This window comes from Tauraco erythrolophus, chromosome 27, assembly GCF_009769465.1.
Source record: "Tauraco erythrolophus isolate bTauEry1 chromosome 27, bTauEry1.pri, whole genome shotgun sequence".
NCBI classification, from domain to species: domain Eukaryota; kingdom Metazoa; phylum Chordata; class Aves; order Musophagiformes; family Musophagidae; genus Tauraco; species Tauraco erythrolophus.
In genome coordinates, this window is record NC_141491.1 from 3,904,276 (window position 1) to 3,923,734 (window position 19,459).

Sequence of the window (19,459 nt, forward strand, 5' to 3'; positions counted from 1 at the left end):
AAAAAAGTAATTTAAAGAGGACAGTCTATAAAAAGCCTGAAAGGTTCATCAATATCTGCCTTCATTTGTTTTAACAGTCCTTCAGTCACATCAGGATGAGCTGAGTTGAGCTACCCTATGCTTCTGCTGTCAGGAAACAATCCTTCACTCTGTGTAGAATGAGAGAATTGTGGAACTGATTTAGAACAGACTCAAGAAACATCATCACAAAGATGGCCAAGTGCTATTACTCTGAGATGGCAGATTTTAAGTCTTTTGGAGGAACCATGCACTGGACTGGCATGTTAGGAGGAAGATCAAAAAAAAAAAATCCTTTGGAGAAGACTCACTTAGAAGTTTTAATCCTTTTTATATTAGCATCCTCTTTTCTTCCAAAGCACCAACTACTGGCAATAAACATACTAAAAAACATGACGAGATTGCTTTTACTAATTAAATCCATATCTCCACATTACCCTCTCCCTCTTACTTCTTGGAACGGATACACGATGTATCAAGTCTTGTAATCATCTTGAAATATTTCTATCATTGTGACCGGATGGCTGAACTTTTCCCAGAGAAGAGCTTGCTGTTTACATATTTTACAAGGTATGGAACTTAAAAGGACCCTCCCCTTCGGTTTCTGCCAGTTTCAGAAGCACAGATGCAACAACAGGGAACAGTTCAGCTGACAACAGAGTCCAAAGGTATAAGGAGCAGATAAAAATAACAAGTCTATGCTGGGAGAACAAAGTACTGTGATGTAGTCACATCAGTGCTGGTTGCTACAAACTGGATGATGTCTCTGTACAGAAGGGCCGTAACTCCAAGAGGTCTTTGCTGGCCCTGCTTCAGCACGCCAGTTATTGCTGATCACTGAGTCAATGGCACACTCTCACCCACAGCCAATCTTAATGCAAGAGATGTTTAACAGCAGGGGAAAAAAAAAAAAAAAAAAAAAGAAAAAGCATGAACAGTCAGACTCTGAAATCCCTGTGCTGGATCAGAAGAGTATACCAAGAAAGTCGTTAAGTGTTCATTTGTTGAGTCAACTGCAGTTAAAATCTTGACCACATACTGAAAAACGTGGTGCTTGTTCTGTAGAAAAGGATAAGCTGTGATATGGCGATTGTCCCGTTGAAAGACTTGCTTGGAACACTGGAAAGGTAGGACAGACTTGCAGAAGGGACGGGAATTCTATTCAGTTACTCTCTTCAAGCAGTGGTTAGGAGACTCTGATCATCTGTGTCATTGCTTCTTCATTGGCCTGAGCTGGATCCTACAGATACAAGACACGTATCGTGTTGTAACATCGTTTTTCCGTAGCAGCAGAGAGAATCACACACACAACTCTATGGATAAAGAGGAGATATTCCTGCCCCCTCCCTTGATCTCTAAACATGTCGTATTTTTCCTGGGTTTTACAGAATGGGATGTATATGTATGTATGGGATATATAAATCTTAATAGTTTCTAGTAGTGTGTTGTTTCTGGTAATAGGGAAGACCTCATACTGGTCTAATATTTGGGAAGGATTCCACTTCAGAACAAGAAATATTCTTCCACTAAAACCACAGGACTGCTTTAAAGCACTAATCAACAACGGAATTTGCTAATTCTACTCTATTGTACCCCTTCCTTTGAAAACCTGTCTTGCACTTTTTATGTAAATCAATATGCAGCTAAGAATCAGATATTCACATTTTTAAATTCTCCATCAGATGGAAGAGAAGGTGTCTCTATCTTTAATTAATATCTTAAAAAAATACTTTTGGTATGCAACCAGAAAGGCTGCAGAGACTGTGTTTCTTAGGACGAACAAATACAAGCATTCTCTGTTTGTAAAACAAAGTGGACACATTCCTGTCAATATTACTAAAATTTAATTACTCAAGGTAAATAGACACTTGCTCTCTACAAGAAGCGAGACAGAAGGTTTCTTTACAATGCCCAAAACAAAAATTCAAAGGCAGAGAGGAAAAAAGGTCAGCAGCCTAGCCCAAAAAAGAACAAACAAAACAGCATGAAGACACATCTAAAGCATATTCTGAAGAACTGAAAGCGGCAGTTGTCCAGAGAACAGACCAAATTCCACTTACCTGCATATGAGGGCTGTCTTTTTCCTTTGGTGAGAAGAAACGCCCACCTTCTCCTCGCTTCCTGGCCATGGCATGGCGATGCCGAGATTCATGCAAGTATTTCTTCAACAACATGAAGGAGGTAATGAGAGATCAGCCTACTATTTCTAGTTCAGTACTTTCAGCAGGGAAATTCCTGATGGCTAGAAAAGTCTACCCAGCCCCATCCTTTCCCTTCCCCAAAGATCAAGTGTTCACAGTAAACACCTATCTGCAATACAGCTCCATACAGGTTCAACAGTTAAAAGCATGCAACGGAAGCAGGACTGCCACCAAGGGACTCGCAAAATTTATTCTGATGTAGCTTATGAACCAAAAAAAATAGTATCGAAGAACACTAAGATTCTAGTCCTCATTTTCCAGCACAGGTGGTTTTCTGTGCCTTTCTCACACAGCAACCCTGTATTAGATCCGAGTTATACTCTCACCCTTCTTTCTTTGGGAATTTTTCCCTCCGCTTCAAGCTTAGCACGTGCCTGCCGCCTCTTAAGGATCCGGTGATACTGCTTGGCATTTACATAGAGGGGCTCTTCTTCCAGCATTTCTGCTCCAGGCAAAGGTATTCTCTGGATAGCTGGTACTGATCCAGCTCCAGGGACCATCTGTACAGAGAATATGTTTTTAGTGCTTGTAGCTCAGAACACACAAAGTGAATGCAAAATAATAATTTAAAAACCCCCGAACGTTAACATGGAAAGTGTTTGGGTTTTGTTCCGATAACGCACCTACTTAAAGGAGCAATAAAGTTGTACTCAAACTGCAGAACAAATTTAAACAAACCACTTATCAGTCGTGCCTGGTTTTGTTCTGATAATGGTAAAATTTCAATACAATATACAATTCTATGACCACGTTACTGTTTCTTATACAGTTAAGCATAAGGACATGCCCATTGCTTCCCTTTCTTTTCAGTTATCTCTTATTTAATTTATATGATAATTTCAGAGCATCTCTTAAGCAAATATTACTTGTAGAACTGCTGACATCTAGTGGAGACAAAGAGCAAAATTCAAGTTAAAAGGCCTCACGCTACAAAGAAATAAGAATTGGCAGAAAAAGCCCTCTTAAATCAGAGAACCAAACACTAAGGAATCCTCAAGAACAGCAACAGTTGATTCAAACTTTTTAAACATCTGTTTATCAGTCAACAGCTTATTTTGAATTTCAGTTTCTAGATTCATGAACTCAATCTGCTGTGGGAGAAGGAAAGCACAGAATACACAGATTGCAATAGAATACAGGCCATTAAACCAGAAAACTTGTATTGTTTAAACTTTAAACTAATGGTAGCTACTGAGAATACTGACCGTATTAAACAAATCTCAGACAACAGTTTGTGTCTAGACATCTTAAACCTCAACCTCTAAAAGTATCAATGGAAACTTAAATACATACCATAACCATTCCACCTGAATTGACAACATTTCCAGCCACCGGTAGCGTCACTGTGACAGTCCCTTGTCCGCTACTGGTTGTATTGGTGTTGGCTCCCGCTTGGACAATTTGTGCTCCAGCCAAACTGGCTGCTGGAATGGTGATCATGCCTGTAACAGGGACTGTAACTTTAAGAAAATAAAACACAAAAGAAAAAAAAAAACACAAACGAACAAAAAACATGCACACAAAAAGAAGGGAACACCATTAGTCCCACTTCTGTTTTTTACTCATTCATCCTTCCATAACATGCAAAAAGATTCAGAAAAGCGTTGTTATTAACAAGTTACTAACTAAATTCCATCACCTGGTCCTCACGCTTCCTATTTTTTTGCATTTGTATCTGCAGAGTAATCCCAGTGCCAGATTAGAGATCATGTACTCTTAGGCGTAAAAGCAAATTTAAGCATTTCTATTCTAATAGCCCTTGTCAAAGAAAAGCGTTTTCTATTTTCCTGGGGAAAGGACCGCAGGCTGAATTCCTGTATAGAACATAAACATCTCTTCTTCTATGCCATGCTTCCACTATGCCAACGACTCAGACCACGGCACTACCAGCATTGCGATTCGACGTTTCTTTGACAATACGCATCGGGTTTGCACACCGAGTATAGTGTAGCAGGAAGACTACAAGGGTGGCTTCTATGAGAAGCTTCCAGAAACTTCCCATGTGTCTGATAGAGCCAATGCCAGCTGGCTCCAGGATGCACCTGCCACTGGCCAAGTCCAAGCCCATCAGCGACAGCAGTAGCGCCTCCAGGATAACATATTTATGGGGAAAAAAACAAACCCCATGCGACAGCAATTGCAGCTGGAGAGAGGAATGAGAATATGCGAGAGACAACTCTGCAGACACCCAGGTCAGTGCAGGACGGAGAGGAGGTGCTCCAAGTGCCAGAGCAGAGATTCCCCTGCGGCCCATGGTGAAGATCATGGTGAGGCAGGTTGTCCGCCTGCAGCCCATGGAGATCCACAGTGGAGCAGAGATCCACCTGCAGCCCGTGGAAGACTCCACGCTGGAGCAGGTGGATGCCTGAAGGAGACTGTGAGCCTGTGGGAAGCCCACACTGGAGCATGTTCTTGGCAGGACTTGTGATCCTGCGGAGAAAGGAGCCCACGCTGGAGGAGGTTTGCTGGCAGGACTTGTGGCCCCGAGGAAGAAGCCCACACTGGAGCAGTTCGTGAAGAACTGCAGCCCATGGGAAGGACTCATGTTGGAGAAGTTCATGTCGGACTGTCTCCCATGGGAGGGACCCCACACTGGAGCAGGGGAAGAGTGTGAGGAGTCCTCCCCCTGAGGAGGAAGGAGCGGCAGAGACAATTTGCGATGAACTGACCACAATCCCCATTCCCCATCCCCCTGCGCAGCTCCAGGAGGAAGAAGCAGAGAATTTGGGAGTAAAGTTAAGCCCAGGAAGAAGGGAGAGGTGGGGGGGAAGGTGATTTTAAGATTTCATTTTATTTCTCATTATCCTACTCTGATCTGACTGGTAGTAAATTAAACTGATTTCCCCAAGTTGAGTCTGTTTTGCCCATAAGGATAATTTGTGAGTGATCTCTCCCTGCCCTTATCTTGACCCACCAGCCTTTTGTTGTATTTTTCTCTCCCTGTCCAGCTGAGGAGGGGAGTGATAGAGCAGCTTTGGTGGGCACCTGCTGTCCAGCCAGGGTCAACCCCCACACAATAGTTACAAGGCAATCAAAACCTATCACAGAGATACTGAGAAGTCCTGACTTTCTTCACACCAAAGCTCATACCTTGTTGGAGAATGGTTCCATCAGCATTAACTGGCTGATAGACTATGGTCTGGCCTTCAGCTGCTTGTGCTACCTGTTGTCCTTGAACTGCTATTTGTTGCTGGGCCTAAACAAAACAAAGAACACAGTAACTTTACACATTGCTTATTCTTCAAATTTTACAATTCCTGCATTAACACATGGTGCTTAAGGTGTTTCAGGCATCTATTTCTTTTGCTTTATTACTAGCATCCAGAAATAAGATGGAGCACAAACCAACTGAACTGTAGATAAAATACCTAAAGCACATAGAACATACTTCTTGTAACAGTGTAGTATTTAATACTGAAAGGAACGAGTTCTAGGTTTCTTGTCTCACTATGAATATGTTAAAGGAAGAACTATTCTGCTCAGAAATTTAATTTTGGTTCTAATCACAAGAATCAGCAGAAAACCCAGGTATGACTAGACTACTTCACAAAATGGTGCAAGTATGAAATTAGCAATACTTCATGTTTTCAAATTCCAACAAACAGACAAAAACAACCATGAACCAATAAAATACAGAAACACAATGGATAAAAACATGCAATCTACTTATTCTGCCCCAGAGTTATGTATGAAAACACTATAAAAATATAAAATTTATTCTCGAGTTCTCCTCAACATTAATAATTCCTCCTTTTTTTTTTTTTTCCACTTAACCACACCTTAAGTCATTTGTCAAGTTTCTCTTCCTATTTCTCTCAAGAAAATCCTTTCATGCTGGTGCAGTTACCTGTGTCTGGCCAGCAGTAACTGCAGTCTGTGGCTGCTGTATAATGATCTGCTGGGTCTGGCCCTGCTGCCCCTGTACCTGCACAGCCTGCCCACCTTGAATCTGAATCTGACCTGGCTGGACCAACTGAATCTGTGGAAGAAAGAGTCAGAAAGGAACATTAACTATGCCTCTTATTTCTCCCTCCTTGGCCTCAGCATTACCAAATCATCTCTGAGGATGATTTACTGTTGCAAAGAAAAAGAAAGCACTGATTCTTCTCTTTTTCCACTTTAAGATGAGGAGTTTTAATTTTTTCCTCCCTGTGACACAGCAGTCACAAGCACACAGAACAGAGGAAACATAACATACTAGTGTCATCATGCCCTAGCAGTTCTCCACTGCTTACACAACAAAACGGTCAAAAGAAATCAGTCATTGATATGAAACTAGGAATAATAATACTCAGGCAGAGGAGAAAGAGGACTAAGATTTAAGGTATCTGTAGAGTGTTAATTATCCAGCATACAGAAGTGCTCCTGGATATATATAAGTTGTCTTCAACTTTGCAGAGAAGTCTTTCCACCAACATGGAACATTTCTTAGATTAAAAAAGAAGAACAGAAATATGGTTTGAAGCTTGTGCTTAAAAAGCCCAGTTAAGGATTTTCCTCCGACAACCAGACTGTAAAGAACCTAACACAAAATAATATTGTCTTTCAAGAAAGAAATTTTAAATAAACACTAAATAAACCTCTCAAAACTCCAAGACATCATGTGCCTTTCTGGCCTGTGCTGAATTTGATTCTTAAATCCCATTCTCAAACCACTGGAACACTTTCATTACGTCACTCGTACAGTCCTTCCCTTTGCTTTTGAGGAACATACTTTGAGCACCTGTTTAAATCTTAAAACTCTCTTTTAAAAAAATATTTCAAAATAATGGCTTCTAATATAATCCATCTTCTATACCTTCTACAGTATTACCTTCTGTACAATAGAAATGTTTAAATTCACCTCCAGCCATCACATATTAGATGAACTCAAGTACAAGTTATTTTCAAGAAGCTTTCTTTAAAAAAATAAAAAGAAAAAAATCCTCTTTCTGAGCACCAAGTCACCTTACACTGCAAGGGCCAATTAAAATAAAAATAAGAAAAACCCCAAAAATACAAACCAACTCCAGCTGTATTTTAATGGCCCTCATTTAAAAGGTTTGCACCATCCCGTAAAACACAAAAATCGAATACAAAAAGAATTTTCATTGCATTTTAACAGGCAGCTCACTGCCAGACAAGAACAACCGTCCTTGCCCAGTTTATTTGACGAGTGCTGAGGCAAAGGTACTATCTGCCAAGGCGAGAACGTTACGGCTCATTCTTTGCAGTTTATCTTCAGTAGAATCAGGGATATTATCTCACCTGCTGCAGTCCCTGTGTTCCAGACACCGGGACCTGCATGATTGTCTGGCCCTGGCCCCCCGGCACAGCCTGCACCATGATGGGCTGGCCGGTGGATGTGATCAGCTGACCTCCGCTCACTTGCACCATCAGTGGCTGACCTTGGACCTAGGGAACAGGAGAGAAAACAAACACAACAATGAAAAAAATCTCGTGATGTGAAGGCAGAAATGGCAGTGGCTACCACATGAGGCTAAACGCTTACCTAGTTTAATGTGGTGACCAGAGAAACTGAGCAACAGTCACTGAACCAGGTTCATAATCAGCATCAAATAGCTTTAGTTTCTAAAACTTCTTCCATGATGTGCTACTGGATTTAGTAAATTATCTTTTTCTGTTGCAGTCTAACCAAAACTTGCAAGTCTAATTGCAATAAAGCATGAAAAGCATGGCTAAATTTTCCAGACACAAAACTATCTTCATGCACAGCCCGAGAGCAAAGTGTAATAAAAGAAGCTTCATTATCCTCATCACTATTACTAATCTTTAATTGGGGTTCCTAATGAGAAAAAGCTCTAAATAAGCTATTTTGACAGAGAATCTCAGGTAGCTTCAACTCTCTCCAATTACACGCTTACGATGTTTCCATTTCCTAACCAATGTACAGCATGTGACGTTCTTGGAAAATCTTCTCCTGGTATTATTGGTTACATCATAAATGTGACATCACAGAACGTAGTTCAGTAGGGAAGAGTGAAAGAAAATGAGCAGCAGCCACTTCTCGGCCCAGCAGGGCTTACAGTGGATTTATAAATTTGGCATAAGAGTCTCTGAACTCTTGGACCAGGTATGTCTCTGGTCACTAGAAAAAAGGCCAATGAAAAGAAAAGGGAAAAACCTCTCTGTTTAAACATCCTCACCCACTATGTCCCCTATACTCATCCAAATATATATTTGGGAACACCACAGCTCCACAGCTTAAACGTGGAATGAATCTTATGAGCTAGGTAATCACTCCTTACCACGCTCTGAGTTGTTCAGAAACAAAAGCAACACAACATGATAAAGTCACTGAGTTCTTGAGTTTTCTCCCTGTAAATTTCCGGAATATGCAACAGCAAATATTCACTCTTCGACCACTGCAGAATACCAGGCTAAACATCAGGACAGATTTTCAGTACATACAGAACTACCCCGAAAAAGCTTCACTTTGCAGAGTTCAAACACCTTAATGAATTACACGCTGACACATCCGCAGTTGTACCTCAGCAATCAACACCCCACACAGAACATTGTGATTACAGGTCACCCAATACCCTTGTGACACCGTTCTGTTCCTCAGCATTGTAAGGATCACATCCGAGTCCCTCACGAAAATTGGCAGGACTTGTTTGGAATCACAACAGAGAGATAAGCATGCTCATTTCAGCCACAAAGCAGCACAGTCAGCAGCACAATACCCAACAAGCAGAAAGAAAAATTATACATTCCAGGAGTCTTGTTAATGTATTAGAGCAAGCCAAAAAAAAAAAAAAAAAATAGAAGAGAGGGACACATGACGATGACCAGGAGGCCACAGTGACCCAGGCAATTCAAGCAGCTAGTTTTTCATGTTTTAACTCTGAACATAAGAAATGCTGTGTTCAACTTTACACCTGGCAAGACCATTCTAGCCTTTGGAACTCTGCTCTTCCGAAGAATTAAAAACAAAGCCAAAACACTGAGTGAACAATGCACTACTGAACTGCTGCAGCCACCCAGAGTCTATCAGAGCCTCCCACGTGAGCTAATGAAATGAAGCCTACAAGACAGAAAATACTTCACACTGAAACAGATCAGGGTTTGAAAAAACCTCGCATTTCTTTCCAGTTTGTGATGTATTTACTGTTAGGATACTTCTGGGTTTCCCTTCCTTGTTTGCAGGTAAATAAGAAACCTGATCTCTCAGTCCTACAGAGGCCAGTCTTGTCCTCAGGTGCCCTTTTTAATCACAAGTGTAAAAGTTTCCATCTTTGAGCTGGTGGGTGATCCACCACCTCTCTCTCTTTCTTTCACATCGTGGAGACACAGAACTGCTTACAGAAGATAACAGAACTCTAATCTCCTCGAAACTACGGGAACTCTTTGAGTTATCACTCTTGACTGTTACTTCCACATCTTGGAAGTGATTTTCCCTTTTAAGTCCCGTTTCAACCACTATTCACTTTCGGAATTACAGCAGCAGGAATTACGACTGCATCAAGGTTTCTGGCGTGCACCTGAGAGCCAACGAAAAGCTATAATCCCATCTCTTCCAGGAAACCCCCACAACTAGCATAAAGCACAGATACTACTGCTAACAAATTTTCCTGTTCCTATTTCAAACTCTGGAAAAAACACAGCATTAGATATGTGGTGATGGTGAGAGTCATGCAGGGCTCACAAACATGATTAGAGAGATCACCACTACCTGGAGGGTCTGGACTTGCTGGCCTGAGGCGGATGCCACCTGGGCCTCAGTCTGCAACTGGACAGCAGTGACACCACCCTGCTGCTGGGAATAGGAACAGGAATAGCTTGAAACATGGAAACGCACAGCTCTGGCAAGAGACAACGACACTTTGCTGGAAGAGGGTGCATTTAAAGTTCATACACACTGCTCTTGGAACATCAGGAACGTGAATACATTTAGCAAACCTAAGAGTGGAACACCAACAAAACTGCATATGATACGGACAGGCTTCAGTATCCCAAAGAAAAATTACGTACAATGAACAGGAGAGATTATTTTACAGAATCTAAAATCTCAGCTTCATTGTTTTAGACCGCTACCTTTCTGCTTAATGTTTCCTTTCACTGCCCAGGTTTCTTACTGGGAAGGGGCTCCACGCTTTTGTCAGACTTGTTAGTTACAATAAAGGCCATAAATTCCTCTTTGCAAAGATGACTACACTCCAAGCTTCATCTATGTCACCCCTGCATCAATGTCTTCCCACCAGTGACCTTGAAGGACAATCTTGAGAGGTTGCAAGAGCAGTTAAATCTAAAAGCCTTTTCTATCTTTAGCCTCTTTAGCAAGAGTCCCAAAATAATCTGCGTTAACTGTGTTAGCATTTTGGGAGATGAAGGACACCTCTCTACTAAAAGCTGTACTACAACAGGCCTATTAAGAAATTATTTTAGAAAAATATTTCATGTCAAATACAACACAGGCTTTCAGACCATGTACTAAAAATTATACAAGCCAAGTTATGTTTTTACCTCCTTTTTACCTACAAAGTGTCAATAAAACCAAATACATTTTTGGTTACTTGGTGGAAGCAAGTATTTTTGATAATTCTTAATATATAATTTTTTAACCTCAAGGATAACATTGTTCTTACTGAAAAAGTTAACTTCGACTAAATCCAAGGGAAGAAGCTGGTCCCCGCTATCAAATACTCAAACAGGCTGATGACAAAGCAAAGCCAATCTCACTAAAAATATAATCCAGTGGCTCATTCATTTGCATGACAAACTAAGAAACTCCTCTTGCCTTGAACTAGAACAAACACAAAATGCAACAAAAATTCAGCAGCAGCACAGCTCATATGAAAAGGCATTACTTTATCTGAATGAGTGAAGCTTAACAGCAAAAATCTGCACGCCCACCCAGCCTTACTCATCTGCACATCCTGACATGAACCAGAAACTTCCTTCCAGAATGAATCCATGCAAAGCTACGTGTTTTGTTGCAATTCCTGTACTGTGTGTTCGTTTTGATCCACTTGTAGTTCTGAAAGAAAGGATCTCAATAAATATTTCTTTTGAGAAAGCTGGAGAAAGCCTCTGTGGGCTTGAACAAAACCTGTTTCAATTTGGGGGGTTATCTACATTGTTGCTCGTGTGACTATTTGGATTACTATTCCATTCCCTCCATTTTACGAGAGAATTTCTTACGTCGCTACCAGTTTGCAAACTCCCTACTACTCTGAAATTTTGTAACTTGTATCCCTGCAATGTTATTACTTTAATTTTATAAAGTTTTTTTTTTTTTTAAACATATTTACTCTGACTTCAAGTCCAGTCAGATCACTGATCAGGCGACAGAAGTCAGGTAAACACACATCCAGACAGTATCACAAAGCATCTTGCTGGTTCTGTGAAACCCTGAGAAGCACAAAAAGATTTGCAACAGCACTGGCAATGCCAGCTCACCCGTCGTCACCTTCCGTACCTGCTGCTGAATCTGCCCAGCCTGCACAACGATCTGCTCTGTGGAGCTGTTGCTGTTGGCTGCGTACTGCTCCATGGCGCTTCGGGTCCGACACGGTGAAAGGCACACCTCGGGCTGTGGATCTGGCAAGACGAGGTAAAACAGCATGTAGTTATTGTCCCAAGATTAGTATTATCTTACAGGAGCTGAAAAGCAAACCATCTGCTGACCCTGAGGTCAGAATCACACAGAATCATGAAATGGTTTGGGCTGGAAGGGACCTCAAAGACCATCTAGTTCCAACCGCCCTGCCATGGGCAGGGACACCCTCCACTACACCAGGTTGCTCAAAGCTCATCCAACCTGGCCTTGAACAAGAACAGCAAGAGCCGCTGTTTAATCAAGGACCCAACTCTTTCATAATGTCACCTTACTTTTGGTACTCAGACTTAAATATTAATTTCAAGAACACATGACTTGACTGAGAAGCAAAAAGCAGCTCAATCTCAATTCTGTCATTATCTTCAGCGAATCAAACAGTAGCTATGAACCTGCTTGTCTTCCTGTCTCACCCCTCGAGTCTGCGTGTTCTGGGTGACAGACAGTTGCCCACCCTGAATCTTGTTGGAGGAGAGGGATGCTATCGCTAAAAAACCTCACAAAATACAAAGTTTAAGCGTCATACCAAACTGCATTTGAAGAATTCAACAAAACTAAGTGAAACTGTTTCTCCTTCTCCAACTATGCAGCACTCCCTCCTCATCTCTTTTTCTTCTCTTCCTGCTTTCATGTGTTTTGAGAACAGCCAGCAGACTTCTCACTGCTTCCACCCTTTTACTGCCCCTCGTTTCTTGGACCTTTGCCTACACATATGAAGAACACACTGTTGAAATGAAATACTTTGTTCCATTACCTCCTTCTCCCTCTCATCTCTTCTCAGTTGATCAACAAGGGAAGAATTCTTACTATTACTTTTAATGAGGTATTTGATTTACGCTACGGCTGCACAAGTACCTGCTACATTAGTGAAAAAGCAGCCTGTAACTTTAATCTTTGAAGTCTAAAGCAACAAAAAACCAGGCTCCTTCAGTTTTCAAAGAAACGCACACAAAATTTATTCACAATTTAAACTCTTACAGTTGCTGTGGTTACTACTGTAACGACACCTCTCATGCTTCCTGCATTTTGACTTTAAAACATCCTTTGTGCTTCAGTGTCTTGCATTTATCTTAACGCTTCATTTTTTCATTGACTTATTCCTCACTGTGGCCTAAGGAAACACACAATGATTTTACATTTTGTTGTTTTCTTGCACCTTAATGCCAAATGTCACTTATCTACAAACATAAACGATTAACCAGTACGTACCATGACAGACCAGAAACATGCTCACTATAGAGGGCACGATACTCAGCCATAATAACGCAAGAACCTTCTCAACCCCCACCAGATCTTTTGGTCAGAATCAGGATGGAATGACACTAACCCTGGGTATCACACAGATAATCTGAGTCGCTGCACTGAAAGGCACTACGTTTCACTGCAATTTTAACCTATCCTTGGCCCATTTAGTAAGTTTTTCACAGCCTGCTGGAATAAAAGATGATAAATAGATACTGTCTACTAAGGTTCTCACTTCAGTTTTGCACTGCATACTTAATTTCTGCCCTAAAGGCCTGTGGGCCTGTCAGAAAACAGCTCCCACATTTTATTTTTCAGGTGTTTCAACAGGAAGCACAGGATGCCAGTAAACCATATTTGCCAAAAAGTTCTCCGGCTTCCTTAATACTACAACCAATAATCAAGCACAGGTGTACTTGTACTTGGAAACACTTCTTCACAGACCCCAGTATCACATCCCAGGGTTACTTACTCAAAACACTAGCAACTTGTATTCCTAACTCTCTGCACCAGCTGCAGGTAGCCGAAGTTAAAAGCAGATTTTGATCACGGTCCTCCAACGGGTTACTTCATCCCCTTCATTAAAACACAGAGCACCAGCGTTACTGCATCAAATATTTTATGTTTTAAAGACTTCAATGGTGTGCTCCTCCCACAGCTGATCTCACCAGCCAGCTCCTCCTCACCAGGCCCTGGTCTGCGCTGGGAATGACTTCTATTTCTATCAGCATATATTTATATATATGTATAAATATATATATAAGGCTATAGATGCTGCATCAACACCAGTTCTCCTGGCAAACAGAGCACGCTGAGCACAAACGGGTGGGATAACCTGTGCTGGGACCCACGCCAGCTCCAAAGTCTCATTTTAAAGCGTGCTGCACCCTGAAGCGACATCACTAAACCAGCCGAAGTTTCTCGGGCCGACCCTGTCGGTCTGTCCATGCGCTCACAGTCCTCTGAGGACACCAGCCGGGGACAGAGCCCTCACGCCAAGCCACGGGCAGGATGTAACCGAGCAGCACCGACAGGCCGTGGTCTTCTCTCCCCCTGGTGCCCCGGTTTTGTTTCTCACCTCCTCACCGAACACCCCAGCCGGGGGGGGTTTTACTTTATCGCAGGAAGCCTCAGACCTGGGGGTTTTCTCGGCGGGCACAGCCCCCCTCGCTGCGCCGAGGCACTGCCCTGCTGCTCCCGGAAAGGCGGCACCGGGCCCCCTCCCGCTCCCGCAAAAAGGCGGTTTCTCCTAACGGAGGAGCAGGCAGGCGGCTGGCGACAACTGGCGTTCCGGTGCGTCCCGAGGCGGCGGGCGGGGGGGCGCGCACAGCCGCGTTACCGGCACGCAGAAGGGACACCGCGACCCGCCTGGGGCGCGCACTCCGCTTCCCCCGGGCGAGGCGGGGAGGCGGAGGAGGGGCAGCCCGGGCTGCCCGCGGCCCACCTGTCAGCAGGGCCGGCGGGGAGGCTCGCCCGCTCCGCTCCGCTCCCCCCTGGCCGGCCGGCTGAGGGCGGGGCGCTGCGGGCTCCCGTCCCAGCGGCCCCGCACGGCGGAGGCTTCTCCCCGCCACGGGAGGCCGGGCCCGCCGCCCGCCTCCTCCGCGCAGCCGCGGCTTCTCCTCCGCCGCTGCCGCCCTCAGCCCCGCGCCTCTCGGTGCGCTCCGCCCCGCCCGCCCCCGTCCCGCTCCTGCCGGGACCCGGCGCCCCCCGCCCGCCCCGGCGCGCGGCCCGCCGGCCGCGGCCCCGCGAGCGGCCTCCTGACTGGCCACTCGGCCCCGCCAATCCCGGCGCTGGGGCCGGCGCTCGGGGGCTCCATATTGGCTGCTCGCACTCACCGTGCCTCGCTCCCCCGGTTCGGCTCCCGCGCTGATTGGCTCCGCTACCGGCCCCCGAAACCCAATCAGCGCCTCCACTCAGCCGCCGCGCAAAATGGCGCCCAACCCCGAACAAAGGCGAGGGAGGGGGCGGGAGCGGGCGGCGCAGGCGCACACGGCACCGGGCCCCGCCCACCTGCGCCCTGCGCGGCCGTGGCCACTGCGCCTGCGCCCCGTGCAGCGCGCGCGCCCCGCGGGGCCGCCGAGGCCAGCAGTGCGCAGGCGCCAGATGCAGCTCCGCCCCCTTCTTCATCCTGCGCTGGGCTCCGCCCCTGAGCGTCGTGCGCATGCGCCGCGGTGGCGGGAGGGCGGCCGGGCGAATGTTCTCGGTGAGTACCATAGAGAGGGCGGTCCTCCAGCCTGCCTAGAGAGGCGCGCGGCGGCCGCCGCCATGTTTGCGTGACGATAAGGCGGCCGTGGCGGAGGAGGAGGATTGGGGTGACTGATGTGGGGAGCGCTGGGGAGGTTCTTCGTGGGGCACGCCCCGGCTCGGCGGATCGTTCTTCGCTGCGTGCCTGCGGGTGCGGCCTGCGGAGGGGCTTCCTGAAGGGGCAGGGGTGAGGCCTGTGGGCCCTCGGTGACCCGGGCCCTGTTGCACCTCACGGGCTGGAGGTGTGGGGCTGCAGCAGGGAAGCTTGTACCACACTGGTCAGGGGAGCTGGCCTCCTCCTTTGCTGTTTTCAGGGGTGTCTTGATTGTCCTGACGGTCCCATGGATGCAGTAGGCTCAGCCTTGTAGCTGCTGGCATGCCAGCTTATTGCCTAGTGTGGGATTCCTAATAACTCTCTTTCTCTCTGTCATCCTTCTAGCCACAGGAGTCTTCAACATAGCCCACGTTACCATGGCCACCCACTTCTCCAAGGATCAGGAGGAGAGAGTGCGTACCAAGTGGGTTATGTGGGGTGCTGCTGTGGTGCGTGTCTCTGTAGAGAGGCCTTCCTGTTATTAGAGGCCTAATAACGTGGCAGCTGGCTGTACCATGCCACTTCTTGGAGGAAAGTGGCTGATAACTGATGAATTCCTTGTGCTTTTGTGCTTAGGTCAGTGATGCAGGTACTGTACAACAGGACAGCGCTTACCTGCTTAAGTAAATGTCTGGGGATATCCAGGGCTGACAGACTGATAGTGCGCTGAAGATGTGCACTAATCCACTAGTACTCTGTTACATAATTTTCCTTTTTAAGGGTTCATCCTGTAAAATTGTCTACTGAGCTGGCATGTGAGACTCATAACTGATCTTGTAGAAAAAAATAGTTATCTGTATGTTGGGTTCATAAGTCATGTCAGCACATTTACCTGTAAACCGCGTCTTAAACTCACTGCCTCGTACTCATTACTGTACAGGCTTGCAAATACCCAGTTACCCAAGTGTTTTCTTACCCAAGTCTTGGCTTATTTTTGTTTACCCTTCTGTTTGTGTTGTTTTCCAGATCAAGTGTGTTAAGGGGGACCTTTTCTCATGCCCCCAGACGGACTCCTTGGCTCATTGCATCAGTGAGGACTGTCGCATGGGTGCAGGCATAGCTGTTCTTTTTAAGAAAAAATTTGGAGGCGTCCAAGAGCTGTTGGATCAACGTAAGTGATACCCGTGGGTGGGCATGCAGGAGCTGAAGGGAATACCTTGATTTCCAGCAGTAAGGGTATTCCAAGCTACTTGGGGTGCAGGGGGTGTTATGTAGTTGATTGAATTAAAAATACCTACTGAATTTCTTTACTTTAGAAAAGAAAACTGGGGAGGTGGCTGTTCTCCAAAGAGAGGACCGATACATTTACTACCTGGTAAGAGTGGAACATTACTCATGCACTCCCCCGTAACTAAACTCCATTAGATATCGCAGAATCCCAGAAAGTTAGGGATTAGAAGGGACCTCAAAGGATCATCTAGTCCAAACCCCCTGCCGGAGCAGGACTGCCTAGATCAGATCACACAAGAAGGTGTCCAGGCGGGTTTGGAACATCTCCAGAGAAGGAGACTCCGCACCCTCTCTGGGCAGCCTGTTCCAATGTTCTGTTCCCCTTACTGGGAAGAAGTTCTTCCTCATGTTTAAGCGGGACCTCCTATGTTCCAGCTTGGATCTATTCCCCTTCTCCTGTCATTGGATGCCACTGAGAAGAGCCTGGCTCCATCCTCACAGCAGTCACCCTTTCCATATTTATAAACATTAAGGAGGTCCCCCCTCAGTCTCCTCCAAGCTAAACAGACCCATCTCCCTCAGCCTTTCCTCAGAAGGGAGATGCTTGTGGGTTTTTTGTTTTTTTTCTAAATAAGTGTAGGATGCATTGCTCGGGTCTTGCTAGTCAAGGAGATGCCAAGCTCTCTTGTGTATGTATATTTAAACTTTAAATTGACAGAACTTGCTGCTAAATGACACTGCTTTAAGCTGTGAAACATAGTTCTTTTTCCCTTCCCAGTGGCAAGTCTGGGTGTGGAGTTTCAGAGTGTAGTGGAATACGTTTTTTTCGAAAAAGAACATAGTTTGCAGTGATCCTGCCAAAGGCACAACTGACCTTTTACATTTATGCTCAGATTACAAAGAAGAAAGTTTCTCACAAACCGACGTATGACACTATGCGAAAGAGTTTAGAGGCCATGAAAGCTCACTGTCTAAACAATGGAGTCACTGACATTTCCATGCCCAGGTAAGAAAATTACTTACTGCAGTGTAAATACTTCAGTGTTTCTTGCACAGAAGGATGTTGGAGAGGTGATCCCCTGCTGTGAAACAAAAGTTCAAGTATCCACTTGTCTCCTGTTCGACCCTTCTGTTCAGTGGTGCAAATGAAATCTGCATTTCCCAGTGCATTTAAATGATAGAAAAACGTACAGGCTTGGTTGTTTCCTTATTTAGATTAGACCTAAGGAAGAAATTCTTCCCTCTGAGGGTGTTGAGGCACTGGAACAGGTTGCCCAGAGAAGCTGTGGCTGCCCCATCCCTGGAAGTGTTCAAGGCCAGATTGGATGAGGCTTTGGGCAACCTGGTGTAGCGGAGGGTGTCCCTGCCCATGGCAGAGGGGTTGGAACTGGATGGTCTGTGAGGTCCCTTCCAACCCAAACCATTCTATGAGTCTATGATTTTGACTGCGTTATGTTGATTTACGGTAAGGTGATTTAGTGCCACGTAAAATTGTAGCAGCTTGAAGGGCTGGTTGTTCATAGCGTGCTCCAAAAGAGGCTCTTACAGCTGTCTTGATGTCTTTTTTTTTCCAGAATTGGATGTGGTCTTGATGGCCTGGAGTGGAGTAAAGTTTCAGCAATACTTGGGGAGGTGTTTGAAGACACAGATATAAAGATCACAGTTTACAGTCTGTAAGCAAAAGAGTTTAAAGAGAGTCCCATTTCCCTCACTTCCAGGAGCAGAAACCTGTTGACTGACGAGGGGGAAACTGCATGCTGAGCACGTTGAGCATAGCTTGCTCTTGTGGTGGCAGTGGCTTTTAACAACAACAACAAAAAAAGAGTGCTCCAGAGCAGCTAATTTGGGATATGGTGTTCAGGGAGCCCGTGAAGAGGGCAAGGGTGTTGTGGTAACCCTCGGGGAGTTACCGGTCTGTGCCAGCAGCCACCAGGTGTCACTGGTCCTCCACGGAGCACCTGCCTACACTACAGCTTCTACGCAGAGCTGCCGGTTCCCGTGCAGAGTGAAATTGGAGCTGTCTGTTGCTCAGGCGTTTGTTGGTTTGTAGTTACGGTGGATAATGAAGAGCTGTGGAGCCCTGTCACTTTTTTTTTCTTTTTAACGGTTTTGCAACGTTCATATCTGGCATACAGTTTACTTACTCTGTTTGTTACAGGATTAAAAATTTAATTTCTGCCTTCTGGCGACAAATAAAATGTTTTGTTGTGAGATAGTACTCGCTAAGAGTCATGCTGTCAACATTAAATAAAAGCTCTTCGGTACTGCTGTCAGCTCAGAGCACTTTTTTTTAAAAAAAAAAAAATACCTGTGTATGTGTTGTGACTGCATTCTGGAGGAAGAGGAGTTTGAAGGGGAATGCTGGTGATGCGTGACGACATCTTGTGCATGCGTTTTGTACCATGTAATTGGTGGAGCCTGAAGAGCTGAGTTTTCTGAGAATCCCCACATGAATGACTGATGTGCTCTAAAAAGTCCCAGTATGAAGTTGAAGATTTTTAATTTTTAGTTTTTTACTGCGTTTGTAGTTTGACTGTTACGTGTAGGTTGGTGTTTGGTGTCACCAATAGCACAAGCAGATCAGTAACACACTTTGTTCATCAGATCGTTGGCAAACACTTGATTTTGGAAAGTTTGGCTCCAGTACTGAAGAACTGTCACATACTGTGCGTTTTCTTTACTGTGGAAGGGTGGGAAAAACTAAACATAATAAATCTTTTAGACTTCTCTCCTACTGAATGGCCAAAAAATGCCAAGTGTGTTGAAGAAACCTAAAAGATGGGACCTAATGGTTGAGAAGTTTGTAGCATAACAGTGTCCTGGTTTTAGCTGGTTCCTAATTGGTTTTCTCCGTGAATTGGATGGCTGGAGTGTTTTCTGTTCTTAGAATTGTGGGTTAATCTGTGTTGTGTGATTTCTTTGCTGATACAG

The 19,459-nt window shown here is 44.9% G+C and overlaps 2 protein-coding genes across 12 annotated transcripts; one reads left to right on the forward strand and one right to left on the reverse strand.

The window, feature by feature from the left end:
* Window positions 1–933: 933 nt before the first annotated feature.
* NFYA (nuclear transcription factor Y subunit alpha) lies at window positions 934–14,966 on the reverse strand. Of its 5 annotated transcripts, XM_086627250.1 has the most exons (10): window positions 14,856–14,966; window positions 11,641–11,762; window positions 9,892–9,978; window positions 7,467–7,613; window positions 6,067–6,198; window positions 5,310–5,415; window positions 3,513–3,679; window positions 2,546–2,719; window positions 2,079–2,180; window positions 934–1,258 (listed from the first exon to the last, which is right to left on the reverse strand). In XM_086627250.1, the coding sequence occupies exons 2-10, from the start codon at window positions 11,713–11,715 to the stop codon at window positions 1,205–1,207; spliced, it is 1,044 nt and encodes a 347-aa protein (XP_086483376.1). In that variant the 5' UTR covers window positions 11,716–11,762; window positions 14,856–14,966; the 3' UTR covers window positions 934–1,204. The 5 variants fall into 5 exon arrangements, with proteins under 5 accessions (XP_086483376.1, XP_086483380.1, XP_086483379.1 ...); XM_086627254.1 differs by lacking the exon at window positions 9,892–9,978 and having other exon boundaries at window positions 3,513–3,661; XM_086627253.1 differs by lacking the exon at window positions 9,892–9,978 and having other exon boundaries at window positions 3,513–3,673.
* A 225-nt stretch (window positions 14,967–15,191) lies between these two features.
* On the forward strand, window positions 15,192–18,795 carry OARD1 (O-acyl-ADP-ribose deacylase 1). 7 transcript variants are annotated; one of them, XM_086627244.1, is made up of 6 exons: window positions 15,192–15,223; window positions 15,704–15,771; window positions 16,325–16,469; window positions 16,615–16,673; window positions 17,422–17,534; window positions 18,103–18,795. In XM_086627244.1, exons 2-6 carry the CDS (start codon window positions 15,736–15,738, stop codon window positions 18,203–18,205), a joined length of 456 nt encoding a protein of 151 aa, XP_086483370.1. In that variant the 5' UTR covers window positions 15,192–15,223; window positions 15,704–15,735; the 3' UTR covers window positions 18,206–18,795. The 7 variants fall into 7 exon arrangements, with proteins under 7 accessions (XP_086483370.1, XP_086483372.1, XP_086483369.1 ...); XM_086627246.1 differs by lacking the exon at window positions 15,192–15,223 and adding an exon at window positions 15,288–15,332; XM_086627243.1 differs by lacking the exon at window positions 15,192–15,223 and adding an exon at window positions 15,340–15,415.
* The last annotated feature ends 664 nt before the right edge of the window (window positions 18,796–19,459 follow it).